The sequence below is a fragment of the Macaca thibetana genome, chromosome 8 (genome assembly GCF_024542745.1).
Source record: "Macaca thibetana thibetana isolate TM-01 chromosome 8, ASM2454274v1, whole genome shotgun sequence".
Classification (NCBI taxonomy): Eukaryota; Metazoa; Chordata; class Mammalia; order Primates; family Cercopithecidae; genus Macaca; species Macaca thibetana.
In genome coordinates, this window is record NC_065585.1 from 133722264 (window position 1) to 133743623 (window position 21360).

General features: G+C 48.5%; 2 protein-coding genes across 2 annotated transcripts in view; both read right to left on the bottom strand.

Moving 5' to 3' along the window:
* Nucleotides 1-21360, bottom strand: part of XKR6 (XK related 6) — a 300654-nt gene that overhangs the window by 116579 nt on the left and 162715 nt on the right. The gene's annotated exons all lie outside the window — the stretch shown is intronic.
* Nucleotides 3674-20488, bottom strand: LOC126961068 (uncharacterized). Its single transcript, XM_050801099.1, has one exon. The coding sequence runs from the start codon at nt 16371-16373 to the stop codon at nt 15258-15260; it is 1116 nt and encodes a 371-aa protein (XP_050657056.1). The 5' UTR covers nt 16374-20488; the 3' UTR covers nt 3674-15257.

Consider the following 21360-nt stretch of genomic DNA (forward strand, 5'->3'; position numbering starts at 1 on the left):
CTCCTGGGCCAGGAAGCAGTTTGGTAGGGCTGGATCCCAGGATCCTGAGATGACAGTGGGTGCTGGGGTGGAGCTTGTGCTCAGAGAGGAGGAAAGCTGGCTGTGGCCAGGTTGAGAGGGGCTCTGAGAGCCTGTCTATTTCTCCTGTTCGCATCTCCTCTGTTATACCTGTCCCGAGGCACCTGAAATGACAAAGCGTGCCCCCCGGCAGTCCTCTGGGCCAGGACTTCAAACCTATACACATATGACAATCCCAGAGTCAGACAGTCCCCTTTCAGGAGCAGCTCTGGATGTCAAAGGGTTATGCTGCTGTCAGCAGCCCCTCCCTCTGTCTGACCTGAATCCCCCCACCCACCCAGGGACAGCCTCCCCCTCAGGGTGACTCAGCCCCTGGCTCCCAACTCCCTCCCTGCCACCAGCTAAGACTGTAACTGGTTACCATAGCGACCTCAAGGAGCCCGGTTCATAGCCCTCCTTCCTGATGAGACCTGGATGTCTAAATTGCTCCTGAGATGAACGCTGTGCAGTTCCTCACCTGCAGAGATATTTGACAGGCGGCATGCGAGCGCCTTCCTCCCCTGTACAAACTCAGGGAGGGAGTGATGGCAAGAGAGGGAGGCCAGATGACAGATACCTCCACCACCGGGCCTCCAGGCTAGCACTTCCTCCATAATATGGGGGTCCCCAGGGAGAGGGAGACAAAGGACATGAAGGCAAGAGTTTAAAACTACCAAACAAGTTTGGTGTCCCCAGGAAAAACTACAGGTAATACCAAGATATTTTCCATTTTTCCAGGCCATCTTTGAGAATGCACTTGGGAGGGATGGAGGGTTATTTGTGAAATGTTGTCTTTCTCAGCAAAGTTTTACACACGCACGTGAACACACAGAACACCAAAAGATTCTTCCTGAAACATGGTCCATTGAGCTCCTGCCCCAAACTATCAATAGCTCCCCACTGCCAAAAAGGGAGACCCAAACTCCTTTCCCTGGCCTCAGCCTCCTTTCTACCTAGCAACCTGCCTTGCTGCCCATAAGAACTCCTGTCCCGCTCTACATGCCACACCCTCAGCAGACCACTTCCTGCTTCCCAAAGACGCTCTGTCTCTACTGCCACCATGCTCGTCTGGAGCTGACCCTCTGCCTGGGCCACGCTAGCTCCATGTTCACTTCCTCAAGCTCAGTCCCAGTCCACAGGCCCCCTCACCCACTCCCACCCCCCGGTTAAAATGTCACTCCTTCCTGGTGACACTTTTGGAGTCCTATTAGAGAACAGAGTCTACCACGCATCACTGAGATCTAAGTGTGTCTGTCATCTCTATGGCCTGGGTCCTAAAAGGCCAACATGTTTCATTCACTTTCCTGTCCCTTCACCCCTCAGAGGGTCTAGCATGGGGCCAAAAGCCAATGTGAATTGCCTGACACTGACCCACCTTCTCTCTCCTCTCTGACTAAAATCTTCACCAAAGATGAATGAGGAGACCATGGATGGGCAGACGCTTCACATTCACCCAGGGAAGCCTCCATCCCCTGGTAAAGAACAAGAACAGGGGAGCTGAACCCTTCACCTCTGGACTTCAGGACCATCCATTGTAACTGTTCTTCCTCTGTCCCAGCTCTTCAGAGCTGTGACTGGCTGGAGGGAGGTAGGCTGCTGGGCTGCATCCTCTGGGGATGAAGACAGGGCAGCCTGGCCGTAGGCACAGGAGGCAGGACTCAGGAACGGGCTGCTAGAACGTGCAGGTGACATTCCAGCTGTACCCAGGCCCAGGTCCAGGCCCCAGTTTCCACCCAGAGGTGGTGTGAGTAGTGTGGCAGCTGCTGCTAGAACGTGCAGGTGACATTCCAGCTGTACCCAGGCCCAGGTCCAGGCCCCAGTTTCCACCCAGAGGTGGTGTGAGTAGTGTGGCAGCTGGCTCTGGCCACCAAGACATGGTGAGCTGAGGCTGCAGGGTCGTAACCCTGGCAGGCCCCAGCTACACCTACAGACACAGCCCTCAGAGGCAGAGGCTAACACAGTTAATTGGTTCCAACCTTCAGCTAAAAGGTAGGAGCATTGATCAGGCACCCGTGAGGCCCAGAAGCTGTGGCCTCTGAGGATGCTGTACTTCCATGTAAGCTCAAACCCAGAAAAGAGAAATCCGATCAGAGGTTGTGGTGCTCACTTCCCAGCCGGGCCAGAGCGCGGCAGAGAGGCGGCAGGCTATAAATAGTGGAGGGACTGCCACTGATAATCCACTGGAGAGGAGAGGTAGGGCCCTCTTCCCCTAGGCAGGAATGGCAGGCCTCTCCAAGGAACAGCGGGGCCTGTCAGAGCAGAGGACGGGAAATTGTGGCCTCATCCCCACCCACCCAAGGCCCAGTCCCCTTTCCCTGTCTGCGAAGGGCTTGCTTCTGCCCTGACTCCGTGGAGCATGGGGACTTACAAGGCAGGCATAGGATGAGGGGACTTCAAATAAAGGTGTTGGGAGTTGAGTTCAGGCTCTCGGTGGAGCCAGCGCTTGGCCAGAGTTCATATGATTTCAATGTAGGAAGCCGACACTGACCGTGCACCCCGACACGGAAACACAGGTTCACTCTCGTGTCACTCAGCCATCCCTCCAGAAACTCATCCATCCATCCATCCATCCAAATATCTAGTCATTCAATAATTCATTTGACAAATGAGAACTGAGTCCCAATGATATAGCAACCCCTGTGCTAAGTTCCTCGTGACCTCACCTGTAAACGGTGCTGCTTCTCCCTGTGCTTCACAGGGGGCTTGTGAGAATCCATCAAGGAAAGAAATGTGCCTGCAGCCTGGGAAGTGTCACACATGTATCAGTGAGTTGTGGCTTTGACAGAGAGAAGTCTTTTGGGTGCTTCCAAGAAGGGAACTCCCCAGCCCCTAAGAGCTTCCTTTCGTTCCTTTGGTCCTCAAAATCTCAGCCAAGGAGGCCTTGATTGGCCTTCATGGGATAAGGCTTTTCAGGCCAACTTTGAACTCTTAGGCCTTTTTCCTAATCTGAGGGTCTAGAATATAATTTTTGAGATCCTTACTGATGTATGTTTCCCCCTAAACTTGCTGTGTGCACTTGGGCAGGTCAGATGACCTCTCTGTGCAACAGTTTCCTCCGCTGTAAAATGGCGATGACATGAGTAAGTATCTCTTAGGGCTGTTGTGATGATCCGAGAGTCAACATATGTGAAGTGCTTAGCATAGTGGCTGGCACAGAGTAGGTACTATCTACGGGTGAGCTACTTGTGGAGATGATGTAACCTGCCCCTGGGAAATGGAGGTTCAGGCTCACCTTTTACAAAGGGACCTAGGGGTCCTATGAGACAAATGCTTCTGGCTTTAAGATACATCAAGCCGGCCGGGTGCGGAGGCTCAAGCCTGTAATCCCAGCACTTTGGGAGGCCGAGACGGGCGGATCACGAAGGTCAGGAGATCGAGACCATCCTGGCTAACACGGTGAAACCCCATCTCTACTAAAAAATAAAAATAAATTTAAAAAAACTAGCTGGGCGTGGTGGCGGGCACCTGTAGTCCCAACTACTCCGGAGGCTGAGGCAGGAGAATGGCGTAAACCCGGGAGGCGGAGCTTGCAGTGAGCCGAGATCGCGCCACTGCACTCCAGCCTGGGCAACAGAGCGAGACTCCGTCTCAAAAAAAAAAAAAAAAAAAAAAAAGATACATCAAGCCCTAGTCTCCTCAGATCTTAAACCATCTCCACACAACAGCTGCCCTAGGAAGGAGTCGTGGGTTTCTCTCAGAGTCTCAGACCAGAAACTCTGTGTCCTAAGACACTGCAGCCTCTTATAGGAAGGCACTGCGGGTCTCACGGTGAGAGGAAGAGTTACACAGAACCCTGTCTTCCCTCTTCCTACAATCATGTGGGTAAAAAGCTTAGATTTTTCTTGCACTTGGAGTAGAACAAGGGGTACAGCTAAAGTGATGGGCTGCTGAGAGTTTCTAGCTGCTGCTGGATTCCATTAAGTTCCATCGGATTAAGAATGAGCTTAGTGTATAATGTATAAACCCACGGGCAGAGACACTGCCTTGTTTAAGTAGTGGTTTACATTCATAACACAAATATAAATGGATAGTCATTTCTTTCTTCAGGGTCCAGCACAATTCATTAGTAGCTTCTAGCCTTTTGTCTCTTTCAAGCAGAAAACAGACCCAGCTCAGAGAGCAGTGGCTGGGTCTGCTCAGGACCCAGGAGCCAAAGCATACAGGATCCCAAAAGCTCCAGTCCTTAGAGACTTTGTTGTCAAGCACATCAGAGAGAGTGACTGCTATATATTCTTGGTGCTTCTTTTCATCCATTCAGAGTCTCAAATGTTCTCTCTTCACTTTCCTGCTTCATTCAACTATGCTAAGACTGACTTAGCCTCCTGAGATACTAACGTGATAAGACACAATCCTTGCCCTCAAGGAACTTTAGGGTACGCCTATCTCCCTAACCTTGGCTTCTTGAACTTGGCCTTGTTCCATATAAAGCTCTTTCCTCCTGTCTACCTTCCTCCCACCATCATTGCTGGTTGGTACCAACTGCTCACTTCTATGTTTCTAGTTGCATTTTCTTAGCCTCTGTCTCCAGCTGAGCACTGGACTGCACACTGCAGAAAACAAAGGGGAAGAAACAAAGGCACTGGCCTGAAGGAGTTCATGGCCCACTGGGGAGCTTTTTCAGAAATGTAACCAAAGAAGCCCCTGCCCTGGAGAGCTTTCAGTCCACAGACAGTGCATCCTAGATAGAAAGGGGCCCTCTCTTAAAGAAGTCCAACCCTTCTCATTCATGTAACTATGGCACAAAACAGTAGACGCCAGTAGCACAAACAGTTCAGAGAAAGATGCTGCAGAGTGGTGTTGCCTTAGCATCTCTGGGAAAGGTGCACGGGCTGTAACCAAGCCCCGTTGTTCCACCTGGGTGACCATGGCCATTGCTAGGGGAGAGCAAATTTACATGTGGACACAGGTATTTATGCTCTGCCTGCAGTGACCTAAAACTCTCTTGCTGTTCCAACATGTCCAAGCAGTCCCTCTGGGTCCAAGGCAGAGGGCCCACTCTAAGTGGGAGACCACATAATGACCTTATACAAACACCAGAAATTAGCTCTTAGACACATGAATGGGACAAAGCTAAGTTTCAAAATCCCAAACTCAGTCACCAGTCAATGGACGAAGCGGGCGGCAGGAGCAGAGGAGAATGCATGTGCTTCCACCGGTGTCATCTTTTTCCATCCTTATGACCCACAGAAGGGTGACATTATTCTCCTTTTACAGATGCAAACACTGAGCCTCAGAGAGCTTAGCTTGCCCAAGGCCCTGCAATTAGTAAGTGGTAGAACGAAGACACAAGCTTTTTATTTTTAAAGCTGGGTCTTTTCAGCTACACCATTCAGACTACAAAAGTAGAGAGATCATTTTCATTTTTTATTTGTTATAAATATTTCATTGATCAATATTTAGTTCCTCAGGCACCTGTGTAAGGTCCTCTGTGTCCCAGGGCAGGAGGCTGGGGCTCTAACGCAAGGCTGTGATCCACAGACCCACAGGAAAGGCGGTCCCCTCCCTCCCTTCCCAGCCGCAGCAGGGCTGGTGCTGCCGTGTCAGTGCTCCAAGGTCCCCGCCGAGGCAATTTCAGCTCCAATTTGCTCAAACTCCAGACCAAAGGCTCAGTCTCAGCCTCTGATGTGCCGAACAAAACCAGAGACAGGAACTCATCTCAATCACTGAGTCAGCTGGCGGTGAGAAAATGCGCAGGTGGAGAGCTGGGGAGGGCCCTCCCTCCGTGTCCCCATTTCCTAGACTGCGCTGGCCCCTGCGTTCCCTGTGTTTTCTGCACCTGGGGCTGCCCCCAGAGCAGGCACTAGAACCCTCTGCAGATCCTAGACCCTGCTCTGCCCTGGAAGCAGTGAGGCACCTCACAGGTCCCCAAAGTCATCTGAGGCTGGTGGCCTGGTAACCAGTTTGACAAACACTGCAAGGGTTGCAGGGTGCTGGGCTGGGGCAGGTGAATGCATGGGTGGGCAGCACTCCTGTGAATGAGGTTGCCTTTTTTTTTTTTTTAAGAGACAAGGTCTCTGTCACCAGGTTGGAGTGCAGTGGCATGATCACAGCAAGAAATCCTCCGACCTCAGTCTCCTGAATAGCTGGAACTCTAGGCAGCACCACCACACACGATTGATTTTATTTTTTGTAGACATGGGGTCTGGCTGCATTGCCCAGCCTGGTCTCAAACTCCTGGGCTCAAGCAATCCTCCTTTCTCATCTTCCCAAAGTGCTGGCATTACAGGTGTGAGCCACTGTGCCACCTGGGGCTGCTTTCTAAAGAGATTTTCTATCTTAGAATCTACGGTGGCCACTTGAGGAGGGGCTGTGAGAGGTGGCATAAAGGTCTGGCCTGTCCCCCTTTATTTAGGGTTGAGGAACCCCACAGCAAGGGGCTGCTAACTCTGCCTTCAGCACGGCTGGGAGCAGATTCTTTCCACTGGCTCCATGAAGGCCTCCTGCGGATCATTTCTCCCCTGCCGCGGAGCCACCTGCAGTGCTGACTGTCCCCTCCTGAACTCTGTGCTTCTCTATGCCTGCCTTCATTACCAGGGTACGAGGTCCTTCTCCAGCTAGGTGGATTGGTTCCCAAAGACTCCGGAATAAGGAACATTTGCAGACAGCGAACTTAAAACCCTATGAGAATAGGGTGGGGGAATTGTGACTGCAGATGAGCTTAGGAAAGTCCTTAGATGTATTTCTTCACATGCATCACAGCAACACGCAGCCCGATACCAAAGACATGGCGCACATCCTTAAGTCTTCATGAAAGCTAATCAACAATCAATTCCCAATTTCCATTCTTTGCTCCAGAGAGGAATTCTCTCACCCTCAAGTTTAAATGAGATATTAATGAACTATTTTTGCCTGTTGCGGACAACATACCTGTTAGGAGGTAGGGGTGTGTGTGTGTGTGTGTGTGTGTGTGTGTGTGTGTGTGTGATTCTCCATCCAAATGTTTACTCCCTTTCTCATTTCATGATTTTGGGTTGTTGACTCCCGTCTCTTCCCAACTTCTGCCCTACCCAGTTGGGTGACCTGGGACAAACTCCCCAACCTCCACATCTGTCTCCTTGTTAGTGAAATGGGGCTATGACAGAACCCATGCTGTAGGGATGCTCTAGATTTAACTAAAATAATCCAGGTAAAATGCCTAGTCAATTGTCTAGCACCTAATAAGCATTCAGTCAGTGGTAGCCATTACTTTCTTACTGATAAACTCAAATATCGCAACCTACCAAGTGTCTGACTGTCCTCAGGGCTTGGCCACTCCAGGACTTCATCTGTCCCATGCTGGCACTGTCAGAACTACGCCCATGAGGCCGAATCACCCTAACCATTTTGAGGCATCCTCGCTCCCACATTTCCACCATCTGTTGAAGGTATCTCCTCTATTGGTCCCCAGGGAGGCCCAAGAGGGCCAAGTCACAGATGGAATGAGGAAGAGAATCTAGAACTGATGCCTCTTAAAGACAGTGCAGACTAGCAGACGGCCGCAAAACCTGGGTGTGGAGGCCCTGGGAACTTCCAGAAGTGGACTATTCATCCCTCCTCCTCCCAGAGTTACACACACATCCCAAGTTGAGGCAGCACCTGTGACTGGCCTGGCTGCATACTCACCATCAGGTGGTCAAGACATGCTCTGTACAGTGGCTGCCTCAGGCCCTGTGGCTCCCAGTAACCAAAGTCCACAGGAGGGGTGATGCAGTCAGGTCGCTCCAGGAAGTGAGCAGTGATAGGAACAAGGGGTCCCCCCATCTTTCTACGAGGCCTTGGAGCCGACTGGAGTGTGTTACACAGGGGTGAGCAGGACTTATTTCACCACAGGTTCAAATGCCTGTAACAGATTTCCAGACACTTCTGTTCCTGCCTTTTCTCCCAAACACACAACCATCTGCAGGAACCCTGTACTCACCTCCGCCAGATTCATGTCTACTCGAATAAAAACTTCAATTCAGTGGTTACCTTTGATGTCCCTGTGCCTTTCAACACATTTTTACATAATCTGACTTTAGAGCCTTTTCTTTATAACATGCTTCCTTTCTAAGAGGAGCCAATGCCTTTGGTTAATGGAGTCTATTAAAAAAATGCCTATTGAATACCTGCTAGGGCCTGCTGAAAGCCAGACACTTGGGGTGCAGGGAGGGGTTGGCAATGGGATAGAGGAAGCTGGAGACACATCCTTTCCCTCCAAGAAGCTTAGAGTGGGGGCGGCCTGGGGGAGACGGAAATTCACACAACTAATGCCAGGCTTGGTAAGTACATGGAAAGAAGTGAACACAAATTACTTCAGGAACAAAAGCCTAATTCCTGTGTTTGCATGGGCCTCTGATTTCAGGTTTGTGAATTCATGAGTTAGGATTTATTAATATACATCATGGTGCATGAAATAAAGCTCTTGATCTAATAATACTAATACACGCCAGATAGAGTATGAGCTGGATGAGTAATTAGTGAAGCTCTGGGGTGTGACATGAGCCCTGCTTGTGGAGGGAGACATAGCGCTGCCTATGTTTATATGCAGCCATGCACCCAGTATGGCAGCCACCAGGCACACGTGGTTACTCAGCACTTGAAATGTGGCCGGTCCAAACTGAAATTTGCTGTTAAATACACATGAGATATCAAAGACCAGATATCGAAGAATCAGTACAAGAGATTAAAACAGCTCATGAATACATTTTATACTGATTACATGTTGAAACAATAATATCGTATACTGTCATGCACCAATTAACAACGGGAATACATTCTGAGAAATGTGTCATTAGGTGATTTCATCATTCTGCGAGCATCACAGAGTGAGTTACACATGCCTAGATGGTGTCGCCTACTACATACCTACCACACACCTCGACAGTCTAGCCTACTACCCACCTAGATGGTCTAGCCTACTACACACTCAGATGGTCTAGCCTACTACACACCTACCACACACCTCGATGGTCTAGCCTATTACCCACCTAGATGGTCTAGCCTACTACCCACTTAGATGGTCTAGCCTACTACATACTTAGATTGTCTAGCCTACTACACACTCAGATGGTCTAGCCTACTACACACTTAGATGGTGTCGCCTACTACACACCTACCACACATCTCGACGGTCTAGCCTACTACACACCTAGATGGTCTAACCTACTGCACACTTAGATGGTCTAGCCTACTACACACTCAGATGGTGTTGCCTACTACACACCTAAATGGTCTAGCCTAGTACACACGTAGATGGTCTAGCCTACTACACACTTAGATGGTGTTGCCTACTACACATCTAAATGGTCTGGCCTACTACACAGGTAGACGGCATTGCCTACTCCACACCTAGGCTATACGGCAGAGCCTGTTGCTCCTAGGCTACAAACCTGCACAGTACATTACTGTACTGAATACAGTAGGTAGTTGTAACACAGTGGTAAGTATTTGTGAATCTAAACATTTAAACATAGAAAAGGTACAATGTACATACAGTATCATCTTATGGGACCATCCTCATCTATGCAGTCCACCATTGACTGAAATGTTATTATGTGGCATGTGACTATGCATATTTGATTAAATAAAATATGTTATAGACTTAAAATTAATTTCATCTACTTCTTTTTACTTTTTTTTTGTTTTATTGTAGCTACTGGAAAATTTAAAACCCGAAATGTGATACACATTTATGGTCCACCTTATATTCCTGTTGACCAATGAAGATCTAGAGCATTCATATTCATTTCATCATTTCATTCTCACCACTATGCTACAAAGTAGGCATTCACCCCATTTTACAGTCAAGCTAATTGAGGCTCAGAGAAGTAGTAAATTACTCCAAGTCACATCACATTAGGCTTCAGCAACTCACTTGAGCTGATGACTGTCTTGGGCCAGTGGCTCAAAGCCTTGCAGCAAGATGAAGGCCAAGACAACCATGTCTACTGGCGGTGTGGCCTGGGGCCAGTTATTTGCTCCATTACTTGTAATGTGGTGGGTAAGAACGGAAGGAGAGTAGGTACTCCGTGTTTAACGAGTGAGGACAGTCATCACTGTGTCACACATCTTAAAAATATTCCCTCCACCTGGTGCCTCCTACCTACAAGGCCCACAGTTACAGCCTTTCAGGCTGGGCTAGCAGCCCCTCTCCTCCCCCATTATCAACATCCCACCCGCCAGAGTGGTACATTTGTTACAATTGATGAATCTACATTGACACATCGTCATCACCCAGAGTCCATAGGTTACATTAGGGTTCATACTTGGTGTTGAACATTCTGTGAATTTTGGCAAATGTATAATGACCTGTACCCACCATTACCTTATTATCATACAGAGCAGTGTCACCGCCCTAAAAATCCTCTGTGCTTGGCTTCTTCATCCCTGCCTCCCCCCAGCCCCGGCAACCACTGAGCTTTTTAATCTCTCCATAGTTTTGCCTTTCCAGAATGTCGTCTAGTTGGAATCATACACGAAGCAGCCTTTTCGGGGTGGCGTCCTTCACTTAAGAATAGGTTCCTCCATGTTTTTTCATAGCTTGGTAGCTCATTTCTTTTATACCACTGAGTGATATCCCATTGTTTGCATGGATCGCAGTTTATCCATTCACCTGCTGACGGACATCTTGCTTGTTTCCAAGTTTCAGTAATTACGAATAAAGCTGCTATATGCAGGTTTTTGTGGACATAATTTTCAACTCCTTTGGGTAAATGCCAAGGAACACGATGCTGGATTGTATAAGAGTATGCTTAGTTTTGTACAAAACCACCAATAACTGTACCATTTTGAGTTCCCACCAGCAATGAGTGAGAGGCACGCGACTTTGATGAGCTCATTGCCGTGTTATTCTTGTTAGTAGGAGCTCCACCTTTCTGGCCAGACCCCAGCCATCCAATCTCACTGGGACTCCTACAGGTAGCATTTGGCACTCGGTGGATGTACCTTTGCTCCTTACTAATAATTACAGCTCATAGCAAGCACTTCATATGAGCTGGGAACTGGGCAGAGGTCTTTCCATATCTTGTCCCATTGACCCTCACAGCAACCCTACGGGCCAGGCAGTATGACAGTCCACATTTACATACAGGACAACTGGGTCTCAGACGTGCTCAGTGGCTTGTCCAAGGTCACACTGCTGGCAGGTGGCAAGGTGGGATTTGAACTCTCTGCAAGTGACCCCCTGACTAGGCTGCTCCCTGGTGCCTGTCTCTCCATCTTACTTAGCTGTGAGCTCTTTAAGGGCCAGGACAATACCTCATTTTCCTGGAAGTCACCCCTACCCTGTGCCTGGTGCCTCACCTGTTAGGACACCAGTGATGCTGGCTGGGTCCTCAATGGCCCTCCCAGTCCTCTGTCGTAGGCTCTGCTCTTTCATGTGAGTTGTCCCCAAGAACCCTGCCTTGTCTCTATCATCCCTCCCAGGCCCCTTCACCCTCATAGCCCCAGTTTTCCTTTTGGGCTGTTGACCCCCAAATCCCACACCCAACCTGGTCTTGTGCAAAGACCTCCATTTCCCTTTGTCTCTGAATGCTGTCATCAGTTGTCCCTTTAGGAGACCCTTACAGACCCCTCATATTCACTGATATGGACTGACTGTGTTTCCCCAGATCCATATGTTAAATCTCCAACCCTCAGCGTGATGGTATTAGGAAATGGGGTGTTTGGGGGTGATTAGGTTTAGATGAAGTCATGAGGATGTAGCACCCATGATGGGATTCGTGTCCTTATAAACAGAAGTGCACTAACCAAGGAAGGACATGTGAGCATACTACCAGGAAGAGGATGTGCCCTCCCGTCCTCACCAAGAACTCGGCCATGGTTGGCACACTGGTCCCAAACTTCAGCCTCCAGAACCAAGAGGAATCAGTGTCTGCTGTGTGAGTCACCAGTCTCTGGCTTTCTTCACAGCAGCCCAGTTGACTGACATTTGCCATGACAGAAAAGGACCCCATTGTCCCTCCTTGCCAGTCCCCCCATTTCCTCACCTCAATGCCATTTCTACTTGCCCTTTTGCCAGTCCCCTGAAACCCAGGACTCTCTAACTCTTCTCTCTTACTCTAATTTTCAATTCTCCATTTCCCCTTCAAAATCTCTCTTGGGTTCTTTCCTTTCCATCCCTGCTCCACGATCCTGCCTCAAGCCATTTTCTGTCCATAACAGAAGAACTCTAATAGTCCATGTGGTGTCCCCACCTCCAATCTCCCTTCATTCAATCATCATACACACAAATCTGCAACAGCAATACCACCTAAACCATGTAGATCACTCCACAAGCTGCTATGGCTCCCTACTGCTGCTTGGATAAAGTATACTCTGTTCTAACATTCCCAGTCTGCAGGAGTCTCACCTCTAGCTGCAGCTGTCCCAGCTCACTCTGCACAGATCCCTGCTTTGGCTCAGTGCCCCCCTCTCTGTTGCCTGGCCAAGTTGGGCTCATTTCCACCTCCAAGTGGCTCCACATACAGTTCCCTAACCTGGACTGCCTTCATTCTCCTTCCCTTTCCATCTGGGTGACAACAGGCGTTCCAGAATGGTCCCAAGGCCAGCCACAGAATCTGCGGGTCATTCTAAACTGCCCAGATGGGGAATGTACATGCTGCCATTGTTTCTCTGCAGATGCCATCAAACAACAGGCCTCTCTTGGTAGCTGGTATATCTTGCTCACCAACAGGATGCCCTCCAGTGAGGAGATGCCCAGCAATCCTCAGATTGCATACCCTTGATCCTTGATCGATGTCAAAGTAAAAAGTAAGCCTAGTGACAACCCCCAGCAGAACAGCCTCCCTCTTGAGAAATCTAGCATGTGCCCGAGTGCCAACCCACCAGCAATGACCCCTGCAAGGGTCCCTTACAACCTCAGATCCCACAAGTGAGGGGGACATTCCTGGGGGTGGCGTGAGGGGAGGGACTCAGTTAATGCCTTGTAGACAGCAGCAGGTTCCCCTAGGACAGCATCTCCCTCACGGGTGGTAGTTCCTCACCTCTGCCAGCCAGCCAGCCAGTCTCTCCTAGGTGTGGAGGGTGGGGATGGTATGAAGTGAAAGGTCCATACTCCAATGCCCTCATCTGAAAGCCCCAGAACGAGGAGGTCAGCCAGGGAAATGCCCTCTCAAGCTCCTCATTGACCACCTATGTCACTACCATTCAATACATGTGGTATGTGTTACAAGTGTCCTGTGAAGTAGGTACTCTTGTGGTCATTTTAAATATTAGAAAACTGAGGCTCTGGGAAGTGGCACAGCTAGTAAAAGGCAGAGCTGGTAAAGTGCACACCTACTGGCTCTCTCCTGGCTCACAGCAAGCCCGTTCCATCTAACTGCTCCCTTCATTCACAGGGGTGAACCATGGTGGTCTTGTTTGAGATGTCCCTGTTCACTGGCTGCTACTGATTGAACCAGAGGTGGGCTCCTGATCCAAGCTGGGTCAATGAGAATTTGGTATTGGGAGAGAAAATGCTGAGATAGAGAAAGAGCGAGAGTGAGACAGAGAGAGAGTGCAGGCAAGAACACAAGAGCATGAGGGATCTTCAGACTTCCATCTCCTGATCCACAGTGACCCGATGGCTCAGCTGCACCCTTGCCTTGGGTCTCCTAAGATCCCCCCTTGGGGCTTATGTAGCTCAGTGGGTTCTCTTCATCTAGAAGGAGAGTAAGCAACAAGGTCTGAGGCAGGCCTGAGCACAGTACTGGAGCTGCAAAGACAAGTGTAGCCCACAGGGGTTCGTGGCTGCAGGAAGTTGGGGCCCACAGCAGAAAGAACCACTCCAAGAGACAGGCCATGAGAATAGAACAGTAAGACTAGAGAGTCAGGGACACTCAGCAGGGATCTGCCAGCATCCCAGGACTGTGCTGCTGAGAAGGGGTTGTACTCTGAGCTGGGCCAGGGAAGGAATGGAGAGCAAATGGATTTCATGCAGATTTCAAATGAGGCCTGATTGCAGCATTCTAGAAGAAGACATTTGCTAGAAAGCACAAGTGTCACCACCTCCTCCAAATCCCTCCTAACTCCAGCTAAAATAAACGTCACGGTGAAACTAGGACTTCATTCACATGGCCCTGCCCGTATCTTCATTCCTATATTGGAATGGAAAGTACTGATGCAGAATCCATGTCTGGTTTATTTTTGCGGCCCAAATCACCCAGCCCAGTCCCCAGCCTATCCTAAGGAAGTCTGGAAGGATGCCTGTTGAATGAGTGCACATGGAGATCCCCCCATGTGGCCTGGCCACAGCTGTTTCCAAGCAGGTGTGCATGTCCCCATTCAAGGCTTCTGAGACAGGGCTCCCCAATGGGGCAGGCAACAGGTTTGCCACAGAGGTCCCTTACTACTCCTGAATCTAGAGTGCTACTGCCCCTCTGGGAGAATCTTGCCTTTGCTCATCTAGTTTTTCTTCTGCTTCTTTTACAAATTGGCACCAGACGCAGGGCTGAGAGCCAGATTAGGGAAGAAAGCTGTCAAAAATATCTCCCCTCCAGAAAAAGCAAAGGAAAACAACATCTTGGTGGGTTTTTCCAGAGGAAGAAAAAGTGAAATAGTTTCTTTTTGCCTTCTATGTGTTGCCCGAAAATGGCAGTTTTGCAGAGAGAAAACATATTTTCCCGAGCAAAGCTGTTTGTGGTGTGAAAGATAGAGTGTGTGTGCTGAGTACAAAGACACAAATTGGCCCGAGGCTCAGCTACGCATGCTATTTTCACAGGAGTTTAGATTAGGGAGGAAGGGGTTGGGGAGAAGAAAAAATAAAATCTTTGTTTTGCGAACATGGAAAAAAAATGTTGACCTGGATCAGATTCAAACCTGGTATCTGGCACAAGGCAGGGCTGTAATAGAGATGTGCTGAATGAAGGGAGGGAAGTTGAAGGCAACACTGTTTGCCCTCCCCAGGCTTGCCAGAGAAGGTACAGGCTTACTCCAACAGCAGGATGGCTGGGGAGCTGGGGCCATTGCAGACTGCAGCTAGGTCTGCTCCAGGGCATGGTCAGGTACCCCTCCAAGCCCTGCCTCCTGCCCTCTCAGGACCTACCTCACAAGGCTCCTGAGAAGACTAAAGGAGGTAATGCCACCAAAGGTGTTGGCACTGGCCCTCTCCTCATAAGCACTGAGGCGCAGTAGTGACTTTGCTGGTGGTGGAGATGGTGATAGTGACTGTGACCATGAAGAAAAAAAGATGACAACGATGATGATGGTACCCATGGTGATTGTAGTGGTGATAATGGTGATGGTTATGATGATGAAAACGGTGATCAGGACGGTAAGGATGATGATGGTAATAATGATGAAGATGATGATGATGGTAATATGGTGGTGACGATGGTAATGGTGATAATGATGATGATGAACAGGATAATGAAGATTGTCGTGATAGTAATGATGATGATGGTAATAATGATGATGAAGGGGTTGATGATGGTGATGGTGGTGAGGATGATGGTGACGAGGATGGTGGTGGTAAGGATGGTTATGATGGTGATGGTGGTGGTGATGGTGGTGATAGTGATGATGATGGTGGTGATGACGACGATAGTGGTGGTGATGATGACGATAGTGATGGTGATGATGGTGATGATGGTGATGGTGGTGATGATGATGGTGGTGATGATGGTGGTAATGATGAGGATGGTGGTAATGATCATGATGGTAATGATGGTGATGATGATGATAGTTATGGTGATGATGGTGATGATCATGGTGGTAATGATGAGGATGGTGGTAATGATGATGGTGGTAATGATGAGGATGGTGGTAATGATGATGGTGGTAATGATGGTGATGATGATGATGGTGATGATGATGATAGTAATGATGATAGTGATGGTGATGATGGTGATGATGACGGTGGTAATGATGATGATGGTGGTAATGATGAGGATGGTGGTAATGATGATGGTGGTAATGATGGTGATGATGATGATGGTGATGATGATGATGGTGATGATGATGGTGATGATAGTAATGGTGATGATGGTGATGATGATGGTGGTGATGATGATGGTGGTAATGATGAGGATGGTGGTAATGATGATGGTGGTAATGATGGTGATGATGATGGTGATGATGGTGATGATGATGATAGTGATGGTGATGATGGTGATGATGACGGTGGTAATGATGATGATGGTGGTAATGATGGTGGTGGTAATGATGATGATGGTAATGATGGTGATGATGATGGTGATGATGGTCATCATGATGACAATGATGGTAATGATTATGGTAATGATGATGATGGCAATGAAGAAAAATAAAATGAAGAAGATGATCATGATGACAGTGATGATTATGGTGATGGTGATGATACTGTTAATGGCCCCTGCCCCATTCATTATGGCCACTGCTCCATAACCTCTTCTTCCCTTCATTGCTCTACCAGTCCCTTGGAATCAGAAAGGCCTTTCCCTAAAGTCTACCTGAAACAGAGTCACTCAAAGGGTTGTCTGAGAACCAATTGAATGAGAAAGCCTCTGGGTGTGTGTGAATTATGCAGATACCCAGATCCACTCAGATCTTTGGATTATGACTCCCAGGGGTCCAGAAATATACATTTTAAACAAGCTCCCCAAGTAGTTCTTCCATATACTAGACATAGAGAACCACCCATAGAATCCAGCTCCCTCATTTTACAAATGAGGAAACTGAGGCCTTGAGAGAAGCAGGTTGGCCAACCAGGAATGGCAGAGCCAGGACTATAACTACATCCTCAAATTTCAAGAGCAGTCCCTTGTTGCTCTAGCATGGCCTGTTCAGTCAACAGTTATGTGTTAAGTGCCAACTGTCTGCAAAGCACTGTCCAGGAACAAACCAAATTAGAAAAAAAAACAAATCAGATAAAACGCATGCCTCAGGGAGACATGGCCTGTGTGGGGGATGAAAGAATAATGGGGAATGGTGAGTGCCAGACAAGGGGAACAGAGAGAGGCTGAGGGAGTTCAACAGGAAAGGCTGCTTAGGGTGGGAAATGAGAGGCCCGAGGATCTCAAAGATCCAGGAAGATGGCATGGAGGAGCCAGCACTTCAGCTGCAGCTTTGAAGGACGAGCACAGTTCAGCCAAACAAAATAACAAGAAAGGTGCCACAGGCCGAGAGAGCAGCATGAGTAAAGGTACAAGGCAAAATGTCCAGGACATTTATGGGGAAGGGGAAGAAGTTTCATGTGTCTAGAGCTCCAGTGAAATGCACCACATGAAGCACAAGGATGGGGGGAGCCAGAGAACATGGGGACCTGATGCTGAGCAGGTAAGATTGGCTTTTACTCTATGGGCAACAGAGAGCCATGGCAGGCTTTCCAGGAAGGAAGTGACATGCATCTTAGACAGGTCATCCTGACAGCAGCTTAAAACTAGATGGAATGGGAGACAACTCTGTCCCTAAGCTCAGTGCCCTAAAGATACCAGCACATGACTGTCAGGTCCCCGCTGGGACAGCTGCCCTTCCCTAGGCCTGCCCATCCTCTTACCTCCCTCCTGCCTCTGATGGGGCAGGGGTGATGGGTTGGAAGCGGGTGTGTGCAACACTTACCATGACCAGGGCTGCTCTGTGCTCTGTCCCCACCCAGCACACCAATCTCCATCCATACTGGCCAGCCCTGCCTGTTCCCTCACAGTGATGCATAAGCTGGGCTTCTCCTGTGGTATGATGCTAACGTACTGGCCAAACCCTGAGAGGCCACATATGGTGGGTGAGGGAGGTGGGGCCGCCAGACTGCCAGTCAGTGCCCTGAAGACTCTGAGTTTCATATGCATACACATTTAGTAGTAGTGTGACTCTGGGCCAGTTCCTGATTCTTTCTGAGCCTCAGTTTCCTCATCTGTAAAATGGGGATGATGATACTTACCTTAAAGAGCTGCCATGAGGTCGAAAGACAAACTATGACAAATAGCCAGTGCTGTGCCCAGCCCAGTGTGGGTGCAAGCTATCTGGTGGCTGCTCGGATGATGATGATGACGATGACAACGATGACGTAGCACCCCATTTCCAGCTCACACCATCGGGATCACCGCCAGCATCAGCAGCATCATCAAGCCATCTTCCTGCGTTGTGGCAGCTCGGGCTCCCATTGGCCATGCAGGAGCCAGGAGATCAAATCATGAATGGGCCTCTTTGCACTTCAGGCAAAGTGCAGTTCCAGGAAAGAGAGAAGATTAAGGCCAAGTCTCTGCACCCAAACAGGATCCAAGAAGTGGGGTAAGCTGGGACTCATCAGATTTACAAAAAGGGAGGAGGAAGCCCCAGGGTGACCTGGGGAGGAACCCCAGAGGCCTAAGAGCAAGTTCCGCTTTCTGCAGCTGAACTTCAAGAACCCAGCTGCATCTTGAAGTTCTCGCTAAAGAATGTGGAGACCTGAAATGTCCTGTTCTGCATGAATAAGCATTTCAAAGATATTGATTACAACAGCTCCTTACATGGGTACAGACAGTGGTGTGTAATTTACCAAACATTTTCAGATCCATCATCCCTGTGGGGCGGCAGGGAAGAGATTAGTGAGTTGATGTGATAGATGGGGAAACTGAGGAGAGGGAGGTAAGTGGTTTCCCTGAAATGTCACAGGTCACATAAGGAAAAAGGCAGGTCTGATTCTGCCTACATCTAGGGCTGCTTTTTTTGTATATCACCAGATGCATGTGAGAAATCTGAGTTGAGTTACCTGTAAAAGTCTTTTTTTTTTTTTTTTTTTTTTTGAGACAGGATCTTGCTCTGTCACCTAGGCAGGAGTGCAGTGGTGCAGTCACACCTCACTGCAGCCCTGACCTCCTGGGCTCAAGCAATCCTCCTGCCTCAGCCTCTTGAGTAACTGGGACCACAGGTGCCCACCACCATACCAGGCTAATTGTTTTTCTTATTTTTTTTTTTTTGTAGAGACAGGGTCTCAGTATGTTGCCTAGGTTGGTCTCTAACTCCTGGGCTCAAGTGATCCTCCTGCCTCAGTCTCACAAAGTGCTAAGATTACAGGCATGAGCCATCACACCCAGCCTGGAAGTTCCTTCTTACCAGGCAGAGAGAGAAGCAATTCCAAGCTTATAGGATTCTAGGAAAATTTCTAATCCAATCTCTTCATGTCTCAGGTGAGAGGAGGGAGACCTGGAGGAAGCCACTGTGCCCCTATTTAAAGTAAGAAAACCCCAAAGAGATCTTCCCTGGTCAAACAGTTTCCAAACCGTTGAATGTGAATCTTGCTACCAGCAGCATGAGCATCAATGGGAGCTTGTTAGGAATGCACGTTCTCAGGCCTCACCCCAGACTTGCTACATCAGCATCTCTGGGTGGGGTCCAGGAATCTGCATTTTAACAAATTAGTCAGGTGGCTGCACAGTAAATTTTGATAATTTAGCCTGCTTAATCTGATGCATGCTAAGATCTGAAAAACACTGCTCTCACGATTTGGGGGTGGGGGTTCTTTGGAGAGTTCAACAGAAATTTAAGGTTCATTTTCATTATGTTGATGTAACTGTGTTTTTAAACCACAATTTAAAAACAGCCCTTAAACCCTAAGTTACATACCAAATTTTAACAACTGGGAGGCCACCTTGGGCCACAGACTTAGGTCACATTTTCATGTCTGAACTCCCTGGAAGGAGGCTGCCCGTGTTATTCTGTGAGCACAAGGCGGGGCGTGCCCCATCCTGGGCAGCACACACTGGGCACACTGACTTCAGCTGGAACCACTCTGGCAAGCTCTCTCAGTTAGCTCTCCCCTGCTTGCGATGCCTCCTAGATTGGGTATGAAAGTCAGCTGAGAACGTCGGTGCCTTCTGCAGGTTTTTGTATTTATTATGATCCTACTTATACTTACGATGAGGCGTGGATATCATTTAGTACGTGACACAGAAACAACACAACACTTGTCAAATTTCTGCATCTGTTTCACCCAACAATTATAAGTTGAGCTGTTAAAAAAAGAAAACTTTTTACCATCCACAACCACCACTTACATGATTACAGGAGTTATCAAGAATTTTAATACTTTTTTCTTTTTTTAAGACACGGTCTCACTCTGTCACCCAGGCTGGAGTGCAGTGGTAAGATCTTGGCTCACTGCAACCTTCACCTCCCAGGCTCAAGTCATCCTCCTGCCTCAGCCTCCTGAGTAGCTGAGACAACAGGTGCACACCACCATGACTGGCTAATCTTTGTATTTTTGTAGAGACCAGGCTTTGCCATGTTGCCCAGGGTGGTCTCCAACTCCTGGGATCTAGCGATCTTCCACCTCAGGCTCCAAAACTACTGGGATTATAGACATGAGCCACTGCACCCAGCCTCAATGGTGTATTTCTTAATACTGTGTCACCCACATGTAAAAATGATTGAATAGGCCAGGCGCAGTGGCTCATGCCTGTAATCCTAGCACTTTGGGAGGCCGAGGCAGGTGGATCACGAGGTCAAGAGATCGAGACCATCCTGGCCAACATGGTGAAAACCCGTCTCTACTAAAAATACAAAAATTAGCTGGGCATGATGGCATGCACCTGTAGTCCCAGCTACTTGGGAGGCTGAGGCAGGAGATTCGCTTGAACCCAGAAGGCAGAGCTTGCAGTGAGCCGAGATCGTGCCACTGCACTCCAGCCTGGGTGACAGAGTGAGACTCGGTTTCAAAAAAAAAAAATTAGCTGAGTGTGGTGGCACACACCTGTAGTCCCAGCTACTCAGGAGGCTGAGGCAGGAGAATCACTTGAACCCAGGAGGCAGAGGTGAGCCGAGATCATGCCACTGCACTCTAGCCTGGGCGAGAGTGAGATTCTGTCTCAAAAAAAAAAAAAAAAAAAAAAAAAAGATTGAATGCTAAGACTAATGTCTAAACAATTAACTACCATCCCTGATTTCAAATTTATGTGTCATCGAAAGGGGTCTGTTTTTCTCATTTGTAAGTTTAATAGCAAGTAACATTCTAAGTTTTAACCTATGGGAACTTTTATATGAAAAATGTTACTTGTATCTAACTTCTTTAGCAGGGAGCTCGTGTAGGATTTAATTTGAGAAAAAAGTGCCTCTGCTTTTTAAATATTAGAAAATTACTAACATTTTAGGACACCCCTCTCATTTTATAGTTAAGGAGTCTGAGTCCTTATGACGTCATGTGAGTCACCCAAGGTCACACAGGTATTTTAAGGATAATTAAATGAGAGAGCAGGGAGACACTGTGTGGAGGGGCACTAATAAACTGTGGGGAAAAGGGAGGAGTACACTTCATGGACTCAGAGAAGTAATTGTAGTCAGCGTGTGTGTGTGTGTGTGCGTGCGTGTTTGAGGCAGGGTCTTGCTCTGTCACCCAGCCTGGAGTGTAGTTGTATGATCACAGCTCACTGCAGCCTCAAACTACCAGGCTCAGGTGATCCTCCTGCCTCAGCCTCCTGA

Excerpts from the sequence above, each read along its gene's own strand:
- LOC126961068 (XM_050801099.1), bottom strand. The coding sequence starts at position 16,373 with ATGAAGGGAAGAAGAGGTTATGGAGCAGTGGCCATAATGAATGGGGCA.